This window comes from Anomaloglossus baeobatrachus, chromosome 10 (genome assembly GCF_048569485.1).
Source record: "Anomaloglossus baeobatrachus isolate aAnoBae1 chromosome 10, aAnoBae1.hap1, whole genome shotgun sequence".
NCBI lineage: Eukaryota > Metazoa > Chordata > Amphibia > Anura > Aromobatidae > Anomaloglossus > Anomaloglossus baeobatrachus.
Genome location: NC_134362.1, coordinates 36,352,124 through 36,371,871, shown reverse-complemented (window position 1 = coordinate 36,371,871; position 19,748 = coordinate 36,352,124). Strand labels below are relative to the sequence as shown.

At 42.3% G+C, this 19,748-nt stretch overlaps 1 protein-coding gene across 1 annotated transcript in view; it reads right to left on the bottom strand.

Annotated features, from left to right (window-relative positions):
- Positions 1 to 287: 287 nt before the first annotated feature.
- The window catches only part of LOC142254470 (beta-1,4 N-acetylgalactosaminyltransferase 2-like), a 31,636-nt gene continuing 12,175 nt past the window's right edge, over positions 288 to 19,748 (bottom strand). Inside the window, exons 3-10 of the mRNA XM_075325533.1 lie at positions 17,921 to 18,030; positions 15,974 to 16,011; positions 13,799 to 13,976; positions 12,586 to 12,672; positions 10,071 to 10,258; positions 8,681 to 8,821; positions 1,909 to 2,131; positions 288 to 538 (exon numbers count right to left, since the gene is read on the bottom strand). Coding sequence (XP_075181648.1) covers positions 342 to 538; positions 1,909 to 2,131; positions 8,681 to 8,821; positions 10,071 to 10,258; positions 12,586 to 12,672; positions 13,799 to 13,976; positions 15,974 to 16,011; positions 17,921 to 18,030 — 1,162 coding nt within the window. The 3' untranslated portion in view covers positions 288 to 341. The remainder of the gene's footprint in view (positions 539 to 1,908; positions 2,132 to 8,680; positions 8,822 to 10,070; positions 10,259 to 12,585; positions 12,673 to 13,798; positions 13,977 to 15,973; positions 16,012 to 17,920; positions 18,031 to 19,748) is intronic.

Genomic DNA, 19,748 nt, shown 5'->3' with positions numbered 1-19,748 from the left:
GCTGAGCGGCCGGCAGCCGGCTATTGAGAGCGATCAGCTGATCGTTCACAATAGTCTGCTGCCGGTAAAACTGTAAAGAAGGGAGCAAAAAAAAAAAAAAAAGCTTTCCGTTGTTTCGTACGCTCCATTGCATCCGTTATATGCAACACATCCATTGCATCCATCACACAACGCAATGTAACGGATGAAGTTCAACGCAAGTGTGAAAGTAGCCTTATATATGTATTACTTTTTTTTTTTTACCTTGAAACGAAAATTAAAGACACTAGTGTGTTTCAGGACAGAATAATTTATTATATCTAATGAACCATGAAGAAATAAGACTAACAAGCATGTAAATCTCAGGTTTGACTGTAACACTTGAGGTTCTTGAAGTAGAGGAGGCCCATTTTCATTTTAACTTGTTGATCATTATTGTATCTAAACTTTGTGTAATTTCTGTCATTATCAGTTTTTTCTGGTGTTTTTTGCTGGTGACCCACAACAATGTCGTTACAGGAAGCGACTTTCAGATTTCCGAATCCGTCAAAATAAAATTCTGCAGAAAATTTAAAAAAAAAAAAAAAAATTACTGCAATATATTTATTGTATCTCAAAAACACTACTAAATGTATACATGTGTAGCACCCACGATGCAAGGGGTTAACTTTACTTGTCACCGGGCCGGTGATGTTGGGTCTGGGGATGTCATGGATGGCCCTGCCCTGCTTCATGGCCCCGAGACATACAATAAAAAGGGAAGGATGATGGGGATGGTTTGTCTCGTGACGCGGCCAGGGATTAGCCGCCGCTGCTGTCGCTGTCCTCCGGGGCAGATGGTTGTAAGCAGCAAGGATGGTTCTGCTCCCTACAGGAGGAGTGGGCCCCGGGGAGGATGATAGGGTGGTAGTCTATGGTGTAGTACACTGGGAGCGCGGCTGAGGATGCCAACAGTAACTGGACGACACAGGCTGGTAGTTTCCTTTACCTTTTAATGGTTGGTTGTTATAGTCCCAGGTACAGGGGGAGAAAAAAAAAAAGAAGGGAAGGAAGGAACAGAGGGGAGAAGGAAGGAACAGAGGGGAGAAGGAAGGAACAGAGGGGATAAGGAAGGAACAGAGGGGATAAGGAAGGAACAGAGGGGATAAGGAAGGAACAGAGGGGATAAGGAAGGAACAGAGGGGATAAGGAAGGAACAGAGGGGATAAGGAAGGAACAGAGGGGATAAGGAAGGAACAGAGGGGATAAGGAAGGAACAGAGGGGATAAGGAAGGAACAGAGGGGATAAGGAAGGAACAGAGGGGATAAGGAAGGAACAGAGGGGATAAGGAAGGAACAGAGGGGATAAGGAAGGAACAGAGGGGATAAGGAAGGAACAGAGGGGATAAGGAAGCAACAGAGGGGAGAAGGAAGCAACAGAGGGGAGAAGGAAGCAACAGAGGGGAGAAGGAAGCAACAGAGGGGAGAAGGAAGCAACAGAGGGGAGAAGGAAGCAACAGAGGGGAGAAGGAAGCAACAGAGGGGAGAAGGAAGCAACAGAGGGGAGAAGGAAGCAACAGAGGGGAGAAGGAAGCAACAGAGGGGAGAAGGAAGCAACAGAGGGGAGAAGGAAGCAACAGAGGGGAGAAGGAAGCAACAGAGGGGAGAAGGAAGCAACAGAGAGGAGAAGGAAGCAACAGAGGGGAGAAGGAAGCAACAGAGGGGAGAAGGAAGCAACAGAGGGGAGAAGCAAGAAGGAGAAGAAACAATGGAACCCAGATGAACCCAATAATCCATGAAGATCCACTGCTTTGGTTTCCATCACTTGTGCAACAGATCCATTTCATACATGAATTAAAATTTGTCTGTTCCTCAAAATATAACAGTCAAATTGGATGTACAAACAAATGTTAACAGAGTTTTAGCTTTTTCTAAAAACAAATTAATTACCTGAGTGAGCAACTCTGTTGAGCCTGGGGTCAAAGCCGACAGCAAGCACAGCGCGCGTGTGTGCAAGGAAAAAGTTGGACGCAACACCGCTCATCACACAATTTGGAAATCCTTCCAGTTTATGGTAGAATCCAGATCGTCTATGTAAACAGCCGCCCTCATCATCACCCGCCTGGTATAAGATTTTAAATGTAAAATCGGTACCCCCCAGGCTACCAGCTACCTAAAAAGTAAAACAAAAAATGGTCAGTTTTGGTTCTGATACAATACAGCATAGAACAAGTCAATGTAAACCAATACATTACAAAAGAACTTAAAAAGGTGAAAATGCAAAATAAACGGAAAATGATGTAGTAATGGAAAAGCAACCTGAAATCAAAACGTCGTCCTTTCTACAGCGAATATCAATGGCTAATTAAACAATGTGTGAAAAAGCATGGTGGATAAAGAAGGAAGATGACCATATCTCTTCCGTGCACCCAACTTCACACCCAAATCTTGTCTCCTTCTATAGACAAGCAGCTTAAACTTACAGGTATAACGTAATAAGGATAAGGGCTTGACAGAAAGCCAAGTAAAATCTCCCAGTTATTTCCAGCAAGCGCCGTCCTCCATTGAGAGCGCGCGCATGCGCCATCCTCCATTGAGAGCGCGTGCATGCAGTACTCCCCTCTGTTCAAATAATTGCAGTCGTGTACAAACTAGAACAATCATGCTAGTTGCAGCGCAGATCCAAATGTTTATCTATTTATTAATTTTCTATAGAATATTGTGTCGCCCACCGCTGCAGCGGTCGCCTCAGGGACACCGCTCCACCTCCGGGGACGCTGCAGGGTGGCTCCACTTGATTACCACTGGCAACAGGTATGTCTGGTTATTTACATCTGAGTCGTGACACCACTCTCGGTTTGTGGTCAGGGTTGTAGGTGACCGCCACTGCAGTTTAACAAGCGTCTGGAGCTGATGGAATCTGCAGTCAGGTGGTGTGGCCTCCCGAGAGTGAGGCTGGCCCCAGGGGCTCAGGTATATGGGTGTAGAACAACAGGTCGCAGAATAACTCAGGCACAGTCCAAGATGTCTTTCAACTTGTTTACTCACTGCTGTTGGTATTGTTGTAAGGTAACCCGGGCGATACTGAGATGAACCAGGGGAAACTAGGTATCCTTCACGCTGGCATAAGGGTGACTGTTAGCTCGCCTTCCTAGCACTTCTTGTTTTGGCTAGCCCCTGACTTGAAGTACCGTGGGATTCATCCAGGGAAGTAGCTACTGCCTTTTCTCCTCTTTTTGACCCGTTTGCTGGCAGCGTGGACCAAGGAAGATGGCTCCAGGCTCAATCCTCCTTATGGGCCCCCTCGTTGCTGCTGATGCTCGGACTCTGTTTGGTTGGTGTGGGGCTTGTGATCCCCACACCGGCAGGTTTAGTAGGTAGTTAAACTTGAGCCTACTTCGGGAACCTGTTTCCCCTGCGTGCCTAGCTACCAGGAGTCTCCGTACACGACCAGCTGACTTCTTCAGCGTCTTTCTGTCCAACTACTGGTAACTGTTCTCCCCCGCCAACAGCCACTACACGTGCAGGGTCTGACTAGCATGTCTGTGTGCCACTTTCCATTTCAGACTGGCTCCCTGCAGCTCCTCTTTCTGACTGCCACTCAAACCTAGCTCCCAGCTTCTCTACCGCACCACTAGCTGAGATGTGGAGGCCACGCCCCCTCCTGGGTCTGCCCAGGGGTCCACTCTATGGTGTGTGAGACCTGGTTACTATGTGTCTGTGTGTACACACCCTATTTCAGCCTTTGGATTGAAGGTACTGACCGAGCATGACCAGGTCAGGGGCGCCACAATATCACTGTCATTTGTAGAAAAATACCTTCAAAGCTGCCCCTAAATTAATGCATTTGCACCCATTATGCAATAATTTACGATGCTACATAACAGATCAATAAATACAATACAGAATTGTACTTTGTACAATTTAGAATGTAAATTTTTATTCGTATGCAATTTGTCATTAAAACTACTGTTGAAAAGAACATGGGAATTTTGAATTTTATAGTTTACTGTACTCTATTTAGGTTACCACCTGTCCAGGAACAGGTTGGCATATTTTAGCCTGGGGGCAAGCACAATGCACCGGTCCATGAGTGGTGTGGTCCATTGTTAAGCTGGCAATTTAGGTGACCGTCTGCCAACCTATGCTTTGGTCGATCGTTCGATCTATGGCTATCTCAGCCGATTCTCCCATACACAGGGGCACTAATTCGACTGAGCGCTCCGGTGTTCACTATGACAAATTGTTCAGAGGTTTATCTCAGTGAGAACAATGCGATTGTCAGTCCAAGATCGTACATACAAAATTGACATCTCTGCCCCCACCTTATGTCTATAATCACATAAAGGACCTTAGCACCCCATAGTATATTCATATATGGAGCCCCCTTGCTGTCACCCTCAAGAATAATAATTCTCTATGTGACATATAGTAATATAATAGTTGTAGAAACTTGGCATTCAAGATCAATGTGAATTGTGTTTTTTATTGTGAAGAACTTGTAGGACTAGCACAAGCACAGACGTTTCGGTCAAAAGACCTTCATCAGTGTGGGTGCAGAGGGTCCTCAGAAAGTATAGCAAGCTGGCAAACGGCGTAGCTGGCGGAAAGGAGCTACAGGTGAATGGCAGCTTGCAGACTAGCTTCAAGATAGTGGTGGTTGGCCGAGAGAGAGTACACCAGAGAAAACCGTAGGAGGAATCCATGTCTGTCTTACCGGTGAAAAGGAAAATTAACTGTTGAAGTTATGGTTGCTAAAAGAACTCCCATGTTTCACTATTGGGTCTACAACATGGAGCGGCTGCAGTGTGACGGACACCACCCTGAAGAGCAAGTGTCACACACTCCGACCAAGTGATCCACCCACACGGACTCTTTCTGGCGAAGGAAACCAGAGCCCCACACAGAAAGGAGTTCATACCTTCCTTCAAGTCAGCGCTTAGTGCGGATAGCAGGTATTTCTCTGGTATTAGTGCAGCAATCAGAATGACAAACCATACAGCCAGGGCTGGTATTGAGCAAAAGTTTAAAGTAAGGCCCCGACGGTTAATATATTGCACCATTACACACAAAATATTTAAAGCTGTATTTTCTGGAGCCAATTTCAGACCATTAAATGAGCACGATCGACTAAAGTCATCTGACGCTTGTGTATAAGCTTACGCACAGAGGAGGACAAAGAAAATGGGGTTAGAACAATCACTAATAGATTAGATTGTCTCCATACAGATCATGTTATTGGCAGCACATCTCTTGCTTACACCTGGTGATGTGGGGCCAAGAACAATGGTCCTGATTCATTAAGAATATGGATGTGCATACCGGTGTTCATAAACAAAGGAGGTTGAGCAAGATTCACCTAGTTAAGTAAAAGGTGAATACAGTGTTGTGCACCTACCTCCAGCACAGATGTAGACATAAACATATTATAAAAAAAAAAAAAAAAAAGACAGAACCACCATCAGTACATGCACACAGCTTCAGAACCACCATCAGTATAACATTTAAACAGCACACCAATGAATCAATATCAGGTCAGCTAATATATTTTTTTTTTTAGCTTGAACCTATAATTTCTAATATTTCCTTAATGATAAAAGGAGATACTGGGAATTGTTATCAGCCATCAAACTATTGACCATACAAGAGCCACAGTAGTGAGGAGACGCAGGCAGTATCATAAACAAACATTTACATCCAACTACCTTATAGGTGACTTCTTCTCTGATTGGAGTCGTTCCCATACCTTTTGTCTCCACATAATACAGATGTCATGATGAAATTTCACATCCACAGTTTTTCTCTCCAGAGTTCTCACTTCTCCATCTTTTACAGTATTTTTAAGGGCACTGTTTCAGGTGGTTCTGTTAAAGTATCACTGTACAGCCCCAGAAATATAAATATCCCTGATAATGCACCCCTGAATAAATAATTGGCCCTCACGGTGCTCTCTGCACAAAATATGCCTCCAGCAGCAGTGCAATTAGGTCAGGTGACCTTATCACGCTGCGGCTTCACATCTTGGAGAGCTCATCAGCCCCTACCCAAGATCTTGCTTGCTGCAAGAAGCCCCATGGCAAGCCACATGCTGTGCAGGCCTGTTATCCCGCAGGGATAAAGACATTTGGTGACATCATAGTCACATAACTATGATACCACTAAAGGTCTTTCTATAATCTTAACCCCAGAAACTGCAGTAATAATACAGAACGTGCATTATCATTAAAGTTTGTGCTTGAAAAGGGAGGGGTCCCCTTAATACTGCAATTCCTCCCCCTAATGCCGGCCTTGTGTGCAGCAGTCAGTGCCCCATGCTAGTATTAAACTTCTCCTGTATACCACTAGTGGACTGCAAAGCATCATGGCTGCCCAGTACTATAGATAAGTGATGATAGGTCTCAGCACTGTCTACGGTGCCTAACTTCTGACTGCTATGTAGAAGAGTTGGGTTTTGTCAGGTTAGGACTACCTATAATAACCTCACCCTCATATAGTAAAAATAAATCCCCTCAGACTCAATCATACACCCCCCCGAATTCCCGTAGAAATCACATGCCTGACCACCATACCCTCTCTGCCCCCCATTATTCTTCCTCCTCCAGGAACATAGTAAATTACCCCCTTGCAATAATGACACCCCCCATAGACTATTATAAACTCCTGAATGACACCCCATGGCAGGAATCCTTTCCCGCAAAAGGAATTATAATCCACATCTCAAAAACATAAATAAATCAACCACCCAATTAGAATTCCCTCACCATCCCAAAGGATCCAGCTGCCATTGTGACCCAACAAGATGCAAACTGTCAGCAGGACTCTAGTATGAGGATAGAGGTGTCCTTGTGATGCCCTGGCAAAACCAGGTAGTCACAAACAGGCCCCCGCATTATACAGTTCCCTCACTAGGAAACATTCAGCCAACCAGAAAACCCTAGTCACCCCCCCTTAGAGAAAGATAGATACACCAGTGGGCATGACCAGGCGGTTGGGACATGCCCCAGGGGTCTAGACAGCCCGGGGTGGGAAAACAAGCAGATTAGTTTGTGGTTCAGTTTGGAGAGGCGTGTGGGCTGGAGCTAGGTGTAGCTCCAGCAGGAAAGTTCAAGTTGGACGGTGCCAGGATTGGAGCCCTGATGCCACTGGCTAGAAGGCAGATGGTGGTCTCCGTCAGCAGGAGATGAGAAGACGGCTCAGCGGAACTGAGGTGGACCGGGACAGGGTTGTAGCCCGCCGGGTACAGACACAGGGAACCGACCCGGAAACCGTAGCACAAAGGAGGCTACTCGGACCCTGAAGCCAGGACCGGAACCAAGCGGAACTGGTTAATTATTCGATTGAGGCCAGGACTAGAGGTCCTGTCCCACCCAAAGTCCCTCATAAAAGACAACAGCCCACCGATAGGGATAAGAGGTCACCGCCAGGGCCCATAGATCCCACGGGCCAGCATCTGCGGGCATGGCTTCTTAGGAGTCCACTCCTGGCTGGATGTGGCCTGAGTTTCACACTAGGAAAGTCCACCTTACACAAAGAATGCAGAGGAAAAGGATAGAGACCACCAGCCGGGTGGGGGAACCCGAATGCAACCGGCCGCGGAACCGGCCACCATCACCTTGGTTTACCAGAGACTTGTGCGGTTCATTAACAGTGAATACACCAAACACTCCCTACGGTCGCTATCCCCTGCACTGAGTCATCGGGTTCCGGCGCCACCATCCCTGCCCATGGAGGGATTAACAACTTGCTGCACAACATCTCCCCCGGGTGCCCCATAACAACAGCGGTGGTGTCCCATCTCACCACACACTGTGGGTGGCGTCACGAACTTACTACGGCCTAGCCCATACATCTACGTCCCCCACATTTATTCGGGGTGTCCGCGAGACCCTCGGGTCCAGAGACCCTCGAGCCACCCACCGGAAGGTCCGGGCCCGAGCAGTGCCGGCTGCTGGCACGGGGGCGGCACATCCTCACCCGGCTCTTCTGTCACATCCAGACCAGTCCATGGACAAATGAAGACGTTTGGAGCTGCCCGTGTCTCTAATCACTATTTTCCAGCAGGTAAGAGAAAGGCATGTCACAAACAGCAGGCGGTTACATGTTCACGCCTTAAGGATTCTCATGCGGTGCTTTAAATCTACAGCACTGCTATATCGCCTAGTGGCGAGGACCATCAGGTACTTTTGTGGTGCTCTTCTGTGCTTTTAATCATCGGTGGATGCATTAAAATTTTAAAGACATGCCACGGCCTCTTACTGATTACAATCACCTCTTACGGACCACTGGTGATTGAAAGGTACAATCTTCATTATGCACTGGGTGGCCCTAAACTGTTACGGGACAAGCCCGGTGGGCTAATGCCCCTCAGGTCGGCCCAGCCTGCCCCTGCAGCCATCCAACAGCAGTGGTTGGTCTCTTAAGGAAGAAGTGCAGCACTTACAAGTTCTTTGCTATTAAACATGTAAGCGCTGCTCTAAAACATGTAAGCGCTGCCCAGATCATTGGATACTTCCAACTTTAGTGCCCTATGCCACAGAGGCAAAATTGCACAGCTCATGCAATCATTAGGTGTGTTGCATTTCCCAGCAAGCCAAGAGGCTGGGGAGCTGTGTGCTTCTGAAGAAGATCTATGTTGAGAACAACGGTTTGTTTTGTTTGTTTTTTTTTAATTACCGTAAAAATATATTGCCTGAAATTGATAGTAAAGTAAAGTAATATTTACCAAATCCAGGTCTGTCTCTTCAAGAATCTGGAGAAACCTTTCAATTTTGCTGCTTTCTGTAAATTCAAAGTCATCATCCACCCAAAGGAAGTATTTTGTGGTGACTTGAGAAACGGCCAGATTCCTCCCAGCAAACCAGCCCTTTAAAATAGAAAAGATATGATAACATAATATTCTTGGGGCTCAAATTGCAGTTTTGCCACAATTTATTAGGCTCTAATAGAGTCTCCCCCCCCACCCCCTAATTGATTATGAAGATAGCATGAATGAGTTGTGGGGGGGGGGGCAACAAAGGATAGAGGATCCGAGAATGAGATATGCGAGACTGAGCATGTGCTGTTCTGATCAGATTATGAGGAATACAACATACTGCATGGGTCTGTGCTCTGTCCAAGAAAAGAAAAAAAAAAAGTCAGGCAGCACACCGACACTGCACATAGATGCAGAAATGTAGCCTTATGTATAGTACAGTATCTAGTGTACTCACTATGTAAAGCACAGTCCTTACATAGTTTCCTCTTTTATTATGTATAACACTGTCCCTTATTAGCATCCTCTCTAATTATATACAACACCATCCCTTATTACATAGAATACTCAATTGTTATGTATATTACTGTCTCTTACATCGCTTATTCTTGTTATTCACAACACCCTCTCTATTATATAATCCTCTCTTGTTAGATCTAAAATGACTGCAGGTGGAGGAACATCTGACCAGTCCATTTGCCGCCTCCATCTGAAAATAAGATTTACTATATTGCATCAGTAGTCCTGCCATTTTATATCTAACAAGAGAAGACACTAGAAAATAAAAGACAGGGATCAATAAATAGCAAAAACAACGAGAAGGAGATATTTAAGGAATGATATAGAATATAAAAAAAAAATAAAAAATACAAATAAATATACATATATATATATATATATATATATATATATACACATATATATATATATATATATATATACATATACATATACATATACATATATATATATATATATATATATATATATATATATATATATATATATATATATATATATATATATACACACGCACATATATACACACACATATATATACACACATACACACACACATATATTATACATGCATACACACACACACATACATATACATACATGTATATACACACACATACATACATACATACATACATACATACATACATACATATTGTGTGTAATTATATGTATATAGTAGTTTGTTAACCATAAAAGGAGGGCGGGGTCCAGGCAAAATTTCTTGCGCAGGGGGTCCCAAGCTGCCAGTGTCCGCCCCTGTGCTACACAAAACGATGTATTAAAGCAAAAAACACAGTGCGGAAAGCAACATTTCCCAAGTCATCATTTCAATAGATACCTTTGCATAAGGCATAAAATACTGCTCCACATTCACATCATTGATTTTCTGCGGGTTGTCATTATCATCAGCAATAATAATCTTAATATCAGGATAAAACTTGCGAATGCTTTTAATCAAAATTCTAAGCTTGTCGTAACGATAAAATGTTTTGGTGGTTATTGTTACTAGTGAGCTCAGTTTTCTATCTGAAAGAAAGAAAAAAGTTAAATAAAAAACATTTAAAACTGTTGAATTTGTCCATATGGTTAGAATACATCTTATGGACAAACCTTATTGCATAGAGTTAATCTGCTTTTCTAATATTTAAATATTTCAAATAAATTGAGTTTGCATTATTCTAAAAACGGAACCTCTGTTGTGTCTTCAGCTTTTTGCATTTAGCCCTAAAGGTTCTACTTTGGCATCATGTGACCAGAGGACTTTCTGCCACATGCTCAGTGTGTCCCCTACATGACATGTGGGAGAACGTGCTCTCGTCAGATGAGACCAAAGTACAACTTTTTGAGCTAAAATTTAAAATGCCATGTGTGGTGGAAAACTAACACTACACATCACTATGAAATCACCATCCCCACTGTCACACATGGTGGTGGAAGCATCACGCTGTGGGGAGACTTTTTTCAGCAGGGGCAGGGAAGCTGGTCAGAGTTGATAGATTGAGCTAAATACATGGCAATCCTGAAGGAAAACCAGTTGGAGGCTGAAAATGACTTGAGACTAAGCTGTAGGTTCACCTTCCAGCAAGACAATGACCCTAAACATCCAACCAAAGCAACAATGGAGAATTAAGGGTACATGCAAATGAATAGTATATTTTCAGATTTATATTTGTAAAATATTTAGAAAACCATATATGTCATTTCCTTTACACTTCACAAATAATTGCTACTTTGTGTTACATTTAAGCTTACAAGTTGAAAAATTTGGATTAAGTCACAGGATATCAATACTTTTTCAAGGTACTGTATATACAGTGGGTAAAATAAGTATTGAACACATCACCAATTTTCTAAGTAAATATATTTCTAAATAGGATATTGACATTCATTTCTCACCAGATGTAAGTAACAACCCATCCAATCCACACAGGCAAAGATATGAAACTATAGATGACCATAAATTCAGCCATTTCTAATTATTAGGAATGACACGAAAAATGTATTAAACATATGAAGACATGGAAAGTTATGACACCAGCTGAAATCCATTAGCAATTGGAAAGCAATCCTGCCACTTAGTGAAAAATAATATCAGCTCATTCAGCTGATGGCCAAAAGGTGTCTCATTACCAAGGTGCGACACAAGAAACATCTCATAATGGGTTAAACCAGTGAGCTGTTTCAAGACTTTTGCAACCTTTGTGTCGCAAAATAATAATTCCAAAACTACTGAAGGTTCCAGGGAGCACTGTTGGGGCCATAATCTGGAAGTGGGGCGAACATCATTTCACCATAAAAAAAAAAGCCACAGCCAGGTGCTCCTTGCAAGATTTCATACTGAGGAGTGAAAAGAATTATCAAAATATTGTCCAAGAGAGAAGAACCACCTGTGGAGAGCTACAGAAAGACCTGGAATCAGCAGGTACAATTGTTTCGAAGAAAATAATAAGTAATGCGCTCGCTCTCCATGACCTGTATGCACGCTCACCATGCAAGGTTCCATTGCTTAACAAACAACAGGCTCAAGAGTGTTTAACCATGTTTGGGAGCGCACAAATCAAATCACCCCCAAAACAGCAACAGTGAAGTGTGGCGGTGGGAACATCATGGTGTGGGGCTGTTTTTCAGCAGATGGCACTGGCAAACCTAATGTCATTGAAGGAAGGATGAATGGACAAATGTACAGAGACATTCCTGATAAAAAAAATCTTCTGCCATCTACCAGGATGATGAAGATGAAACGTGGGTGAACATTTCAGCAAGACACTGACCCCAAACACATGGCCAAGGAAATGTTCAATTGGTTTCTGAGAAAGAAAAAAAAGCAGCTAGAATGGCTGAGCCGATCACCAGAGCTGAATCCAATAGAAAATGTCTGGATGGAACTAAAACTCAGTTCATAGAAGGAGTTGGGACCTGCAGGATGTGACGAGTGTGTATGCGGAAGAATGGGCCAAAATCCACCTGAGCAAGGCAGGTGACTAGTTTCTCCATACAGGAGGCGTCTTGAAGCTTCATCACCAGCAAAGGCTTTTGTATAAAACATTACATTTCAGTAAGCGTGTTAAATACTTTTTCCCGGTGTCATTTCTCATTATTACACATCACTATATTTATGAACATCTATGGTTTGATTTCTTTGTCTGTGTGGATTGGATGGGTTGTTACAAAATGTATGTAAATAGCACAATTAGAAATATATTTACTTAGAAAATTGGTGACGTGTTCAATACTTATTTAGCCCACAGTATATCAGACTTATGATATTTCAGATCTCAAATATTTAAGGATTAAATTGAGATTAAAAAATATATTCCATCAATACTAGAGTATGGCAAAGAAAAGATACACACCTGGCCCAGAATCATATAAAAAGGGAATTGGTGGTTGTCTTATTTCCACTGGGAATTTAACCTTGTGCTCTCCCATCTGAAATGTGACTAAAAGAAAGTAGCAGGGTTAAACAGTAACATTGATGTGTAGAAAAAGCAAATTGATAAAGAGTGAGGATTGTAGGACATCTAAAGAGGTTGGATGCAAAGAGGTAAGGACACCCAAAGCGGTAAAAAGGACACCCAAAGCGGTACAGACACCCAAAGCGGTAAAAAGGACACCCAAAGCGGTACAGACACCCAAAGCGGTACAGGCACCCAAAGCGGTACAGGCACCCAAAGCGGTACAGGCACCCAAAGCGGTACAGGCACCCAAAGCGGTACAGGCACCCAAAGCGGTACAGGCACCCAAAGCGGTACAGACACCCAAAGCGGTACGGACACCCAAAGAGGTACGGACACCCAAAGAGGTACGGACAGATCCTATTTATATAATGACAGACCCATTTCCATCACTTTATTTAAGGGGGAGACCACTACTTTTTTTTGGATATCCATTAATATCTGATTGGTGGGGGTTGACACCTGGCACCACTGCTGATCAACTTTGACTGGAGCCGGATGAAATTCTCAGGTGCTGCCAGAACACAGCACCTCCATCCAAACTACAGTAGCTACTGCTGGGGACTATAGATCCAACCCATATTCATTTGAATAGGGAAAGAAGAATCTGCAGTCTCCTGTCTACAGAAATGATGGAACGTCTTTGTTTTGTCAGAACCATGTTTCCAGAGAAATAGGCCTTTTATTAATTGTGTTTCTCCAAGAATTATCTGCGGTGTGTGTCTTTAAGCTGTTCTGCATAATCACGTGCAACAGCTCCTCAGTTAATATTAGATATATTAGCACTAAATAAAAATGCCAATATCGCTGGAACAGCAAGGAAGTTTAAAAAAAAAAAAAAATATATATTGAACAGAATAGGATCACGCCCACAATGTGGCAAGCAAGAAGCCGATCTTATACACATGATCTGAAGGTGCACACACATTAATCTAATGTTTAGTGCAGATTTCCGCTTTAATATTCCATGTTAAATCAAAAATGTGCAGCGGAAACACCAAGATGGAGACAAAACACACTCGGCACCAGAACATGGAGTGAGGATCAGGTAATCCAGTTACGCAAGTTTAATTTTGTGAGACATAAATGTTATCAGGAATTACAGACTCACCAATATCCAGAGCGGAGATATGAAATTCAGTGCTTGTGTATGTTATGTGCTGTAAAATATGATTCAGCAGTTTACGAGAAGGCGATTCTATTATTAACGTATTGCTTCCCCTTCCTTTCACTTCATCAGAAACATCAGCAAATGTATTAAAGATGCCAAGTGATGCCACCAGTGTAACCTAAAATATGAATTGAAATTCTGTTACACGATCCATTATAATTTAGTAAGTCCTCAAAATCTCATGACAATGGATCTATTCCTTTCCATGTCTGTAAGGGAAATATTGGCTATACAATGGTGACTTGAGTTTATAGATTATACAAGGGTTTCATTAGAGAATGAAGGGGTAACAAAACAAAAAAATATATATATACAACTCAATTTCTCTATTGTAGGAAAGATGACATATGACAAAAAAATAAAAAAAAATTGTAAATTATATATTATATATATATAATATATAATTTACAATTATAAAATTATATATATATATATATTATATATATTATACACAAATATCCACACACACAAACATATAAACACAAACACACACTACAGACCAAAAGTTTGGACACATGCTCTTATTCAAAGAGTTTTCTTTATTTTCATGAAATTGTAGATTCAAATTGAAGGTATCAAAAACTATGAATTAACACATGTGGAATGAAATACTTAACAAAAAAGTGTGAAACAACTGAAAATAGGTCTTATATTCTAGGTTCTTCAAAGTAGCCCCCTTTTGCTTTAATTATTGCTTTGCACACTCTTGGCATTCTCTTGATGAGCTTCAAGAGGTAGTCACCGGAAATGGTTTTCCAACAGTCTTGAAGGAGTTCCCAGAGATGCTTAGCACTTGTTGGCCCTTTTGCCTTCACTCTGCGGTCCAGCTCACCCCAAACCATCTCGATTGGGTTCAGGTCTGGTGACTGTAGAGGCCAGGTCATCTGGCGTAGCACCCCATCACTCTCCTTCTTGGTCAAATAGCCCTTACACAGCCTGGAGGTGTGTTTGGGGTCATTGTCCTGTTGAAAAATAAATGGTCCAACTAAACGCAAACTGGATGGAATAGCACGCCGCTGCAAGATGCTGTGGTAGCCATGCTGGTTCAGTATGCCTTCAATTTTGAATAAATCCCCAAAAGTGTCACCAGCAAAGCACCTCACACCATGACACATCATAGTGGGAACCAGCCATGTAGAGTCCATCAGTTCACCTTTTCTACAGACACGGTGGTTGGATCCAAAGATCTCAAATTTGGACTCATCAGACCAAAGCACAGATTTCCACTGGGCTAATGTCCATTCCTTGTGTTCTTTAGCCCAAACAAGTCTCTTCAGCTTGTTGCCTGTCCTTAGCAGTCGTTTCCTAGCAGCTATTTTACCATGAAGGCTACTGCACAAAGTCTCCTCTTAACAGTTGTTCTAGAGATGTGTCTGCTGCTAGACCTCTGTGTGGCATTGACCTGGTCTCTAATCTGAGCTGCTGTTAACCTGCGATTTCTGAGGAGGCTGGTGACTCTGATAAACTTATCCTCCGCAGCAGAGGTGACTCCTGGTCTTCCTTTCCTGGGACGGTCCTCATGTTAGCCAGTTTCTTTGTAGCGTTTGATGGTTTTTGTCTCTGCACTTGAGGACACTTTCAAAGTTTTCCCAATTTTTCGGACTGACTGACCTTCATTTCTTAAAGTAATGATGGCCACTTGTTTTTCTTTACTTAGAATTTGTATTATGGCAAGAAAAAAGCAGCTAACAGTCTATTCAGTAGGACTATCAGCCGTGTATCCACCAGACTTCTGCACAACACAACTGATGGTCCCAACCCCATTTATAAGGCAAGAAATCCCACTTATTAAACCTGACAGGGCACACCTGTGAAGTGAAGACCATTTCCGGTGACTACCTCTTGAAGCTCAAGAGAATGCCAAGAGTGTGAAAAGCAGTAATCAAACAAAAAGGTGGCTACTTTGAAGAACCTAGAATATAAGACAATTTTCAGTTGTTTTACACTTTTTTGTTAAGTATTTCATTCCACATGTGGTAATTCATAGTTTTGATGCCTTCAATGTGAATCTGCGATTTTCAGAGTCACGAAAATAAAGAAAAAACTCTGAATGAGAAGGTGTGTCCAAACTTTTGGTCTGTACTGTATATTATAATACAGATAACAGTTTTGTACCGGTTTGATCATGTTTTCTTCAATATGAACTTGTAGGCCTAAAATAAAGAGGGAAAAAAAATTGAGCACTCATTTCAATTTTTGAAAAATTAAAAGAAAGTACAAATTTGCAAGTTTTGTTTATATTTTCAGAATTTATGGAAATTTAAATACAGGAGTGGATTCTAAGCAAGTGCATTATGCAGCTGATAATTCTAATAAAAGTTTACAAACTTATGTAAATATCTACATACTGTATTGTGCTGTATCTAAATTCAGGGGCTTCCAAACTAATGAATCTGCTCAAAGAGAATCAGCAGGTTTTTGGTATGTAAATTTGAAGTCAGCATATTGTAGGGGTTGAAAGCCTAATTCCAGCCATGCATCACTTACTGGGCTGTGTGTTGCTGTTTCAATTAAAAATCAGTGTTTTATTAGCAGGAGATTTTGACTACATATGAGCGAACATTTGGAGGTTCAGTTCGCGGGGGTCATTCAAACCTTAGCTAAGGTTCAGTTTGTGATCCTGACTTGATCCGAACCTCAAGGGAAGTCAGTAATTGGCCAGTTTGTTTCTCCGCCCATATGTAACCAACTATAAAGAGAGTTTGTGTGTGTGTGTGTGTGTGTGTATACACGTGTGTGTACACATACTGATTTTACTCCAAAAACACTAAGTGCATCACTCATACCCAAGAACATTGAGGCTTGCTTGAGTGGTTTGCACTCGTAACTCACTTGAACTTCAAACCCAAACATTTTTGGAATTCTGTTTCCAAACCCGAACCTCAGGTTCGCTCATCTCTAATTTTCACTACAGGACTATGTGTCTCAAGCCTCCTAGTCCTCCTCCTACTCTGTGTAACCCCACCCCCACCACTGATTAGCAGCTTTCTGTCATTGTATAGTATTTACAGAAAGCTGCAAATTAGTGGTGTGGGAGGGTTCATACGGGACTCCTGCTAGATCTGCACCAGAAAAAACAGGGATTGTATTAAAAAGATAGAAAGCAGACCTATACATGACATTGCTGCAATCAGGGCATCAGCCCCTAGATCATGCTGTTCATATTACAAAGCAAACCTGGTGACGCATTCCCTTTAAAATTTATGCTTTGTGATTGCAGCTCTAAGTCCAATCACCAGTAATGATCCTTCCTAAGAGTCAACAGGACCTAAAACAACTATTGCTGAATTGGTTTTATCCACACAATCTGTGTCCAAACCGATAAGGCAGTTTATGCACTTTTGTCACAACTATAAGCAAATCCTTATGCCAGCAAAGTCAATGAGAAACCTAAAGTTTTGTGCTCATGTTGGAGTTTCTTATGCCTTGCAGATATGGTGCAGAATATAATCTGCAGCATGGTAATTCTTTCAGTGGTTTCTACCATTGCAAACACAGTAAAAAAAAAATATATATAATAGAAAAATAATAATAATATAAATAATATAATAGAAAAATAATAATATAATAGAAAAATAATAATAATAATAATAATAATATCATTATATATATTGGCACTGATATACAGCTAATACGGCATCGTCTCTGGATATCCCAAATGAGGACTCCATTAGCAGTCTTCAATGCAAAAAAACTTGCATTTTTATATTTATGTTATATATATATATATATATATATATATATATATATATATATATATATATATATATATATATATATATATATATATATATATATATATATATATATATATATATATATATATATATATATATATATATATATATATATATATATATATATATATATATATATATATATATATATATATATATATAAATGCAAGTTTTTCCTGCTGCCATGTAATAATGCTGCATTGGCGGATTCCCTTGGATATCGCTTAATTGTTCCTATAGACACAGTGTTAAAGGGGTTGTCCCTAAAGAGAAAAGCCCTTTAAGTGATTTGCAAACTCTAAAAGTGTTGAATTTATAACATTACCTGGTATCCGGATGGTGTGCAGAGGCATGACCTGGACTCCGTGGATAGGGTAACTCAGAGGGGTGTTGGATGGAGCAATCAACAGCTTCTTTTTTTCACCAGAATCATATCTTTGAAAAAAGAAAAAGAAAAAAAAAAAAAAGTCTGTTCTCGTGTGATCATTACAATTATTAAAATTATATTTGAAAAACAAAAAAAAATCACACCAACTACAAAAAGGGTCTTTTCTAATAAATGTTAAAGGAAACATGTTACTCTACTCATGGTGCCAACCCATAGCCAACATTGCACACCTCGGCCAGCTATTTCACCTCCCAGCCGGTTGACCATTCATATTCACCTCCCCATAGCCGGAAATTTCACCCCTTCCCCCCCAAGCTATTAATATTCCCCCTCCAGTCATTCCTCCTGTCTGCCGGCTATTCCACCCCCCTGGCCAGTTAGTCATATATTTCCATCCCAATGGCCGGCTATTCCACCTCCAGCAATTCATATTCCCCCTCTCAGCTGCCAAATCCCCCCCCCGGCTATTCCACCCGCCCAGACCCCCCCCGGCCATTCAGCCCACCCTGGCCAGCTATTCTGCCCGCCCTGCTACCTACCCCGGCCAGCTATTCCACCCTGCCCCCCCGGCCAGTTAGTTATTCAACCCACCCTGCCCCGTACCAGCTATTCCGCCCACCCTGCCCCCCGGGCTGGCTATTCCTCCCCCTTCCGGCTATTCCTCCACCACTATAGTTGATTGACAGGTCTCCCCTATTTGTAGACCAAGAGAGGAAGTCTGGGGCAGTCAGGACTAGCCAGGCCTCACCCTATTAAAGAGTCATGGAGAACTTCTTTAAAAGGGGTTGACATTGCTTCTTTTATATTGATCGCCTATCTTTGGGATAGGTCATCAATATATGATTGATGAGGGTTTGACACCCGGCACCCCTGCCGATCAGCCAATACTGGTGGTTTGAAGTTCGCGGATGCTTCCGGAATGCAAGCTGCGATCATGTACTGGAAATCCAGCCACTATTTACCTGATAATAATGTGCAGTATAATTGACCATGTTAACTTTCTTCTGTGGGTCAGTAAGAATACACAGATAAAATGTTTAAATCGGACTCCTGGATAAGGCCCAACACTGAACTCTCAACGCAAATCTCAACCTTCTATTTAGGCTCATTTCCTCAATTTAGGAGGCAAACTTGATTTGCTCTGAATGGCTAGGAAAGGGTTCAGAAAAATTATAAAAAAAAAAAATAAATATATTTTTATTATGGTTATGTAGCGCCCCTGAGAACCTCAGGGCACTACAAGGAACTTAATCCTCTTGGGGATTCAGGACCTACCCCCTGGGACCTGGAGTACCAGTGCCGATTCCACCAACACACATTAAATCCTAGTTCTCCTCTCCACACTGGGCATAGAGGGTTAGCCATGTAAGGGGATGGTCGCCATGGGAACGAGTCCCTGGGTATAGCAAGCCTGGTGGGAAGGGTCAGGGAGTCTAGAGGAGAGCAGGAAGAGTGAAGCACACCGGAGAGGTGTGCTGACGTGCCTGAGCTGGGTCCGTGCAGCAGTGACCCGGGGGCACAGGAGAGAGGTCGCCAGGACGGGTACCGAGAAACCACTGGGACCGGAGCACGAACGGGGCACAGGGCCCTTGGTCAAGCAAATTTCACACTGCTTGGCAAATACCTGCACGGTGAGGACACCTTCACGGACTTCATCGAACCAAATAATCCGTGGGCATCAGCATTAAACTAGGATCGGGGTTCGGACACTTACCTCCCCACAGGGTCCGCACTGCCTGCCATATGGAGAAGGTGACTGTACCCC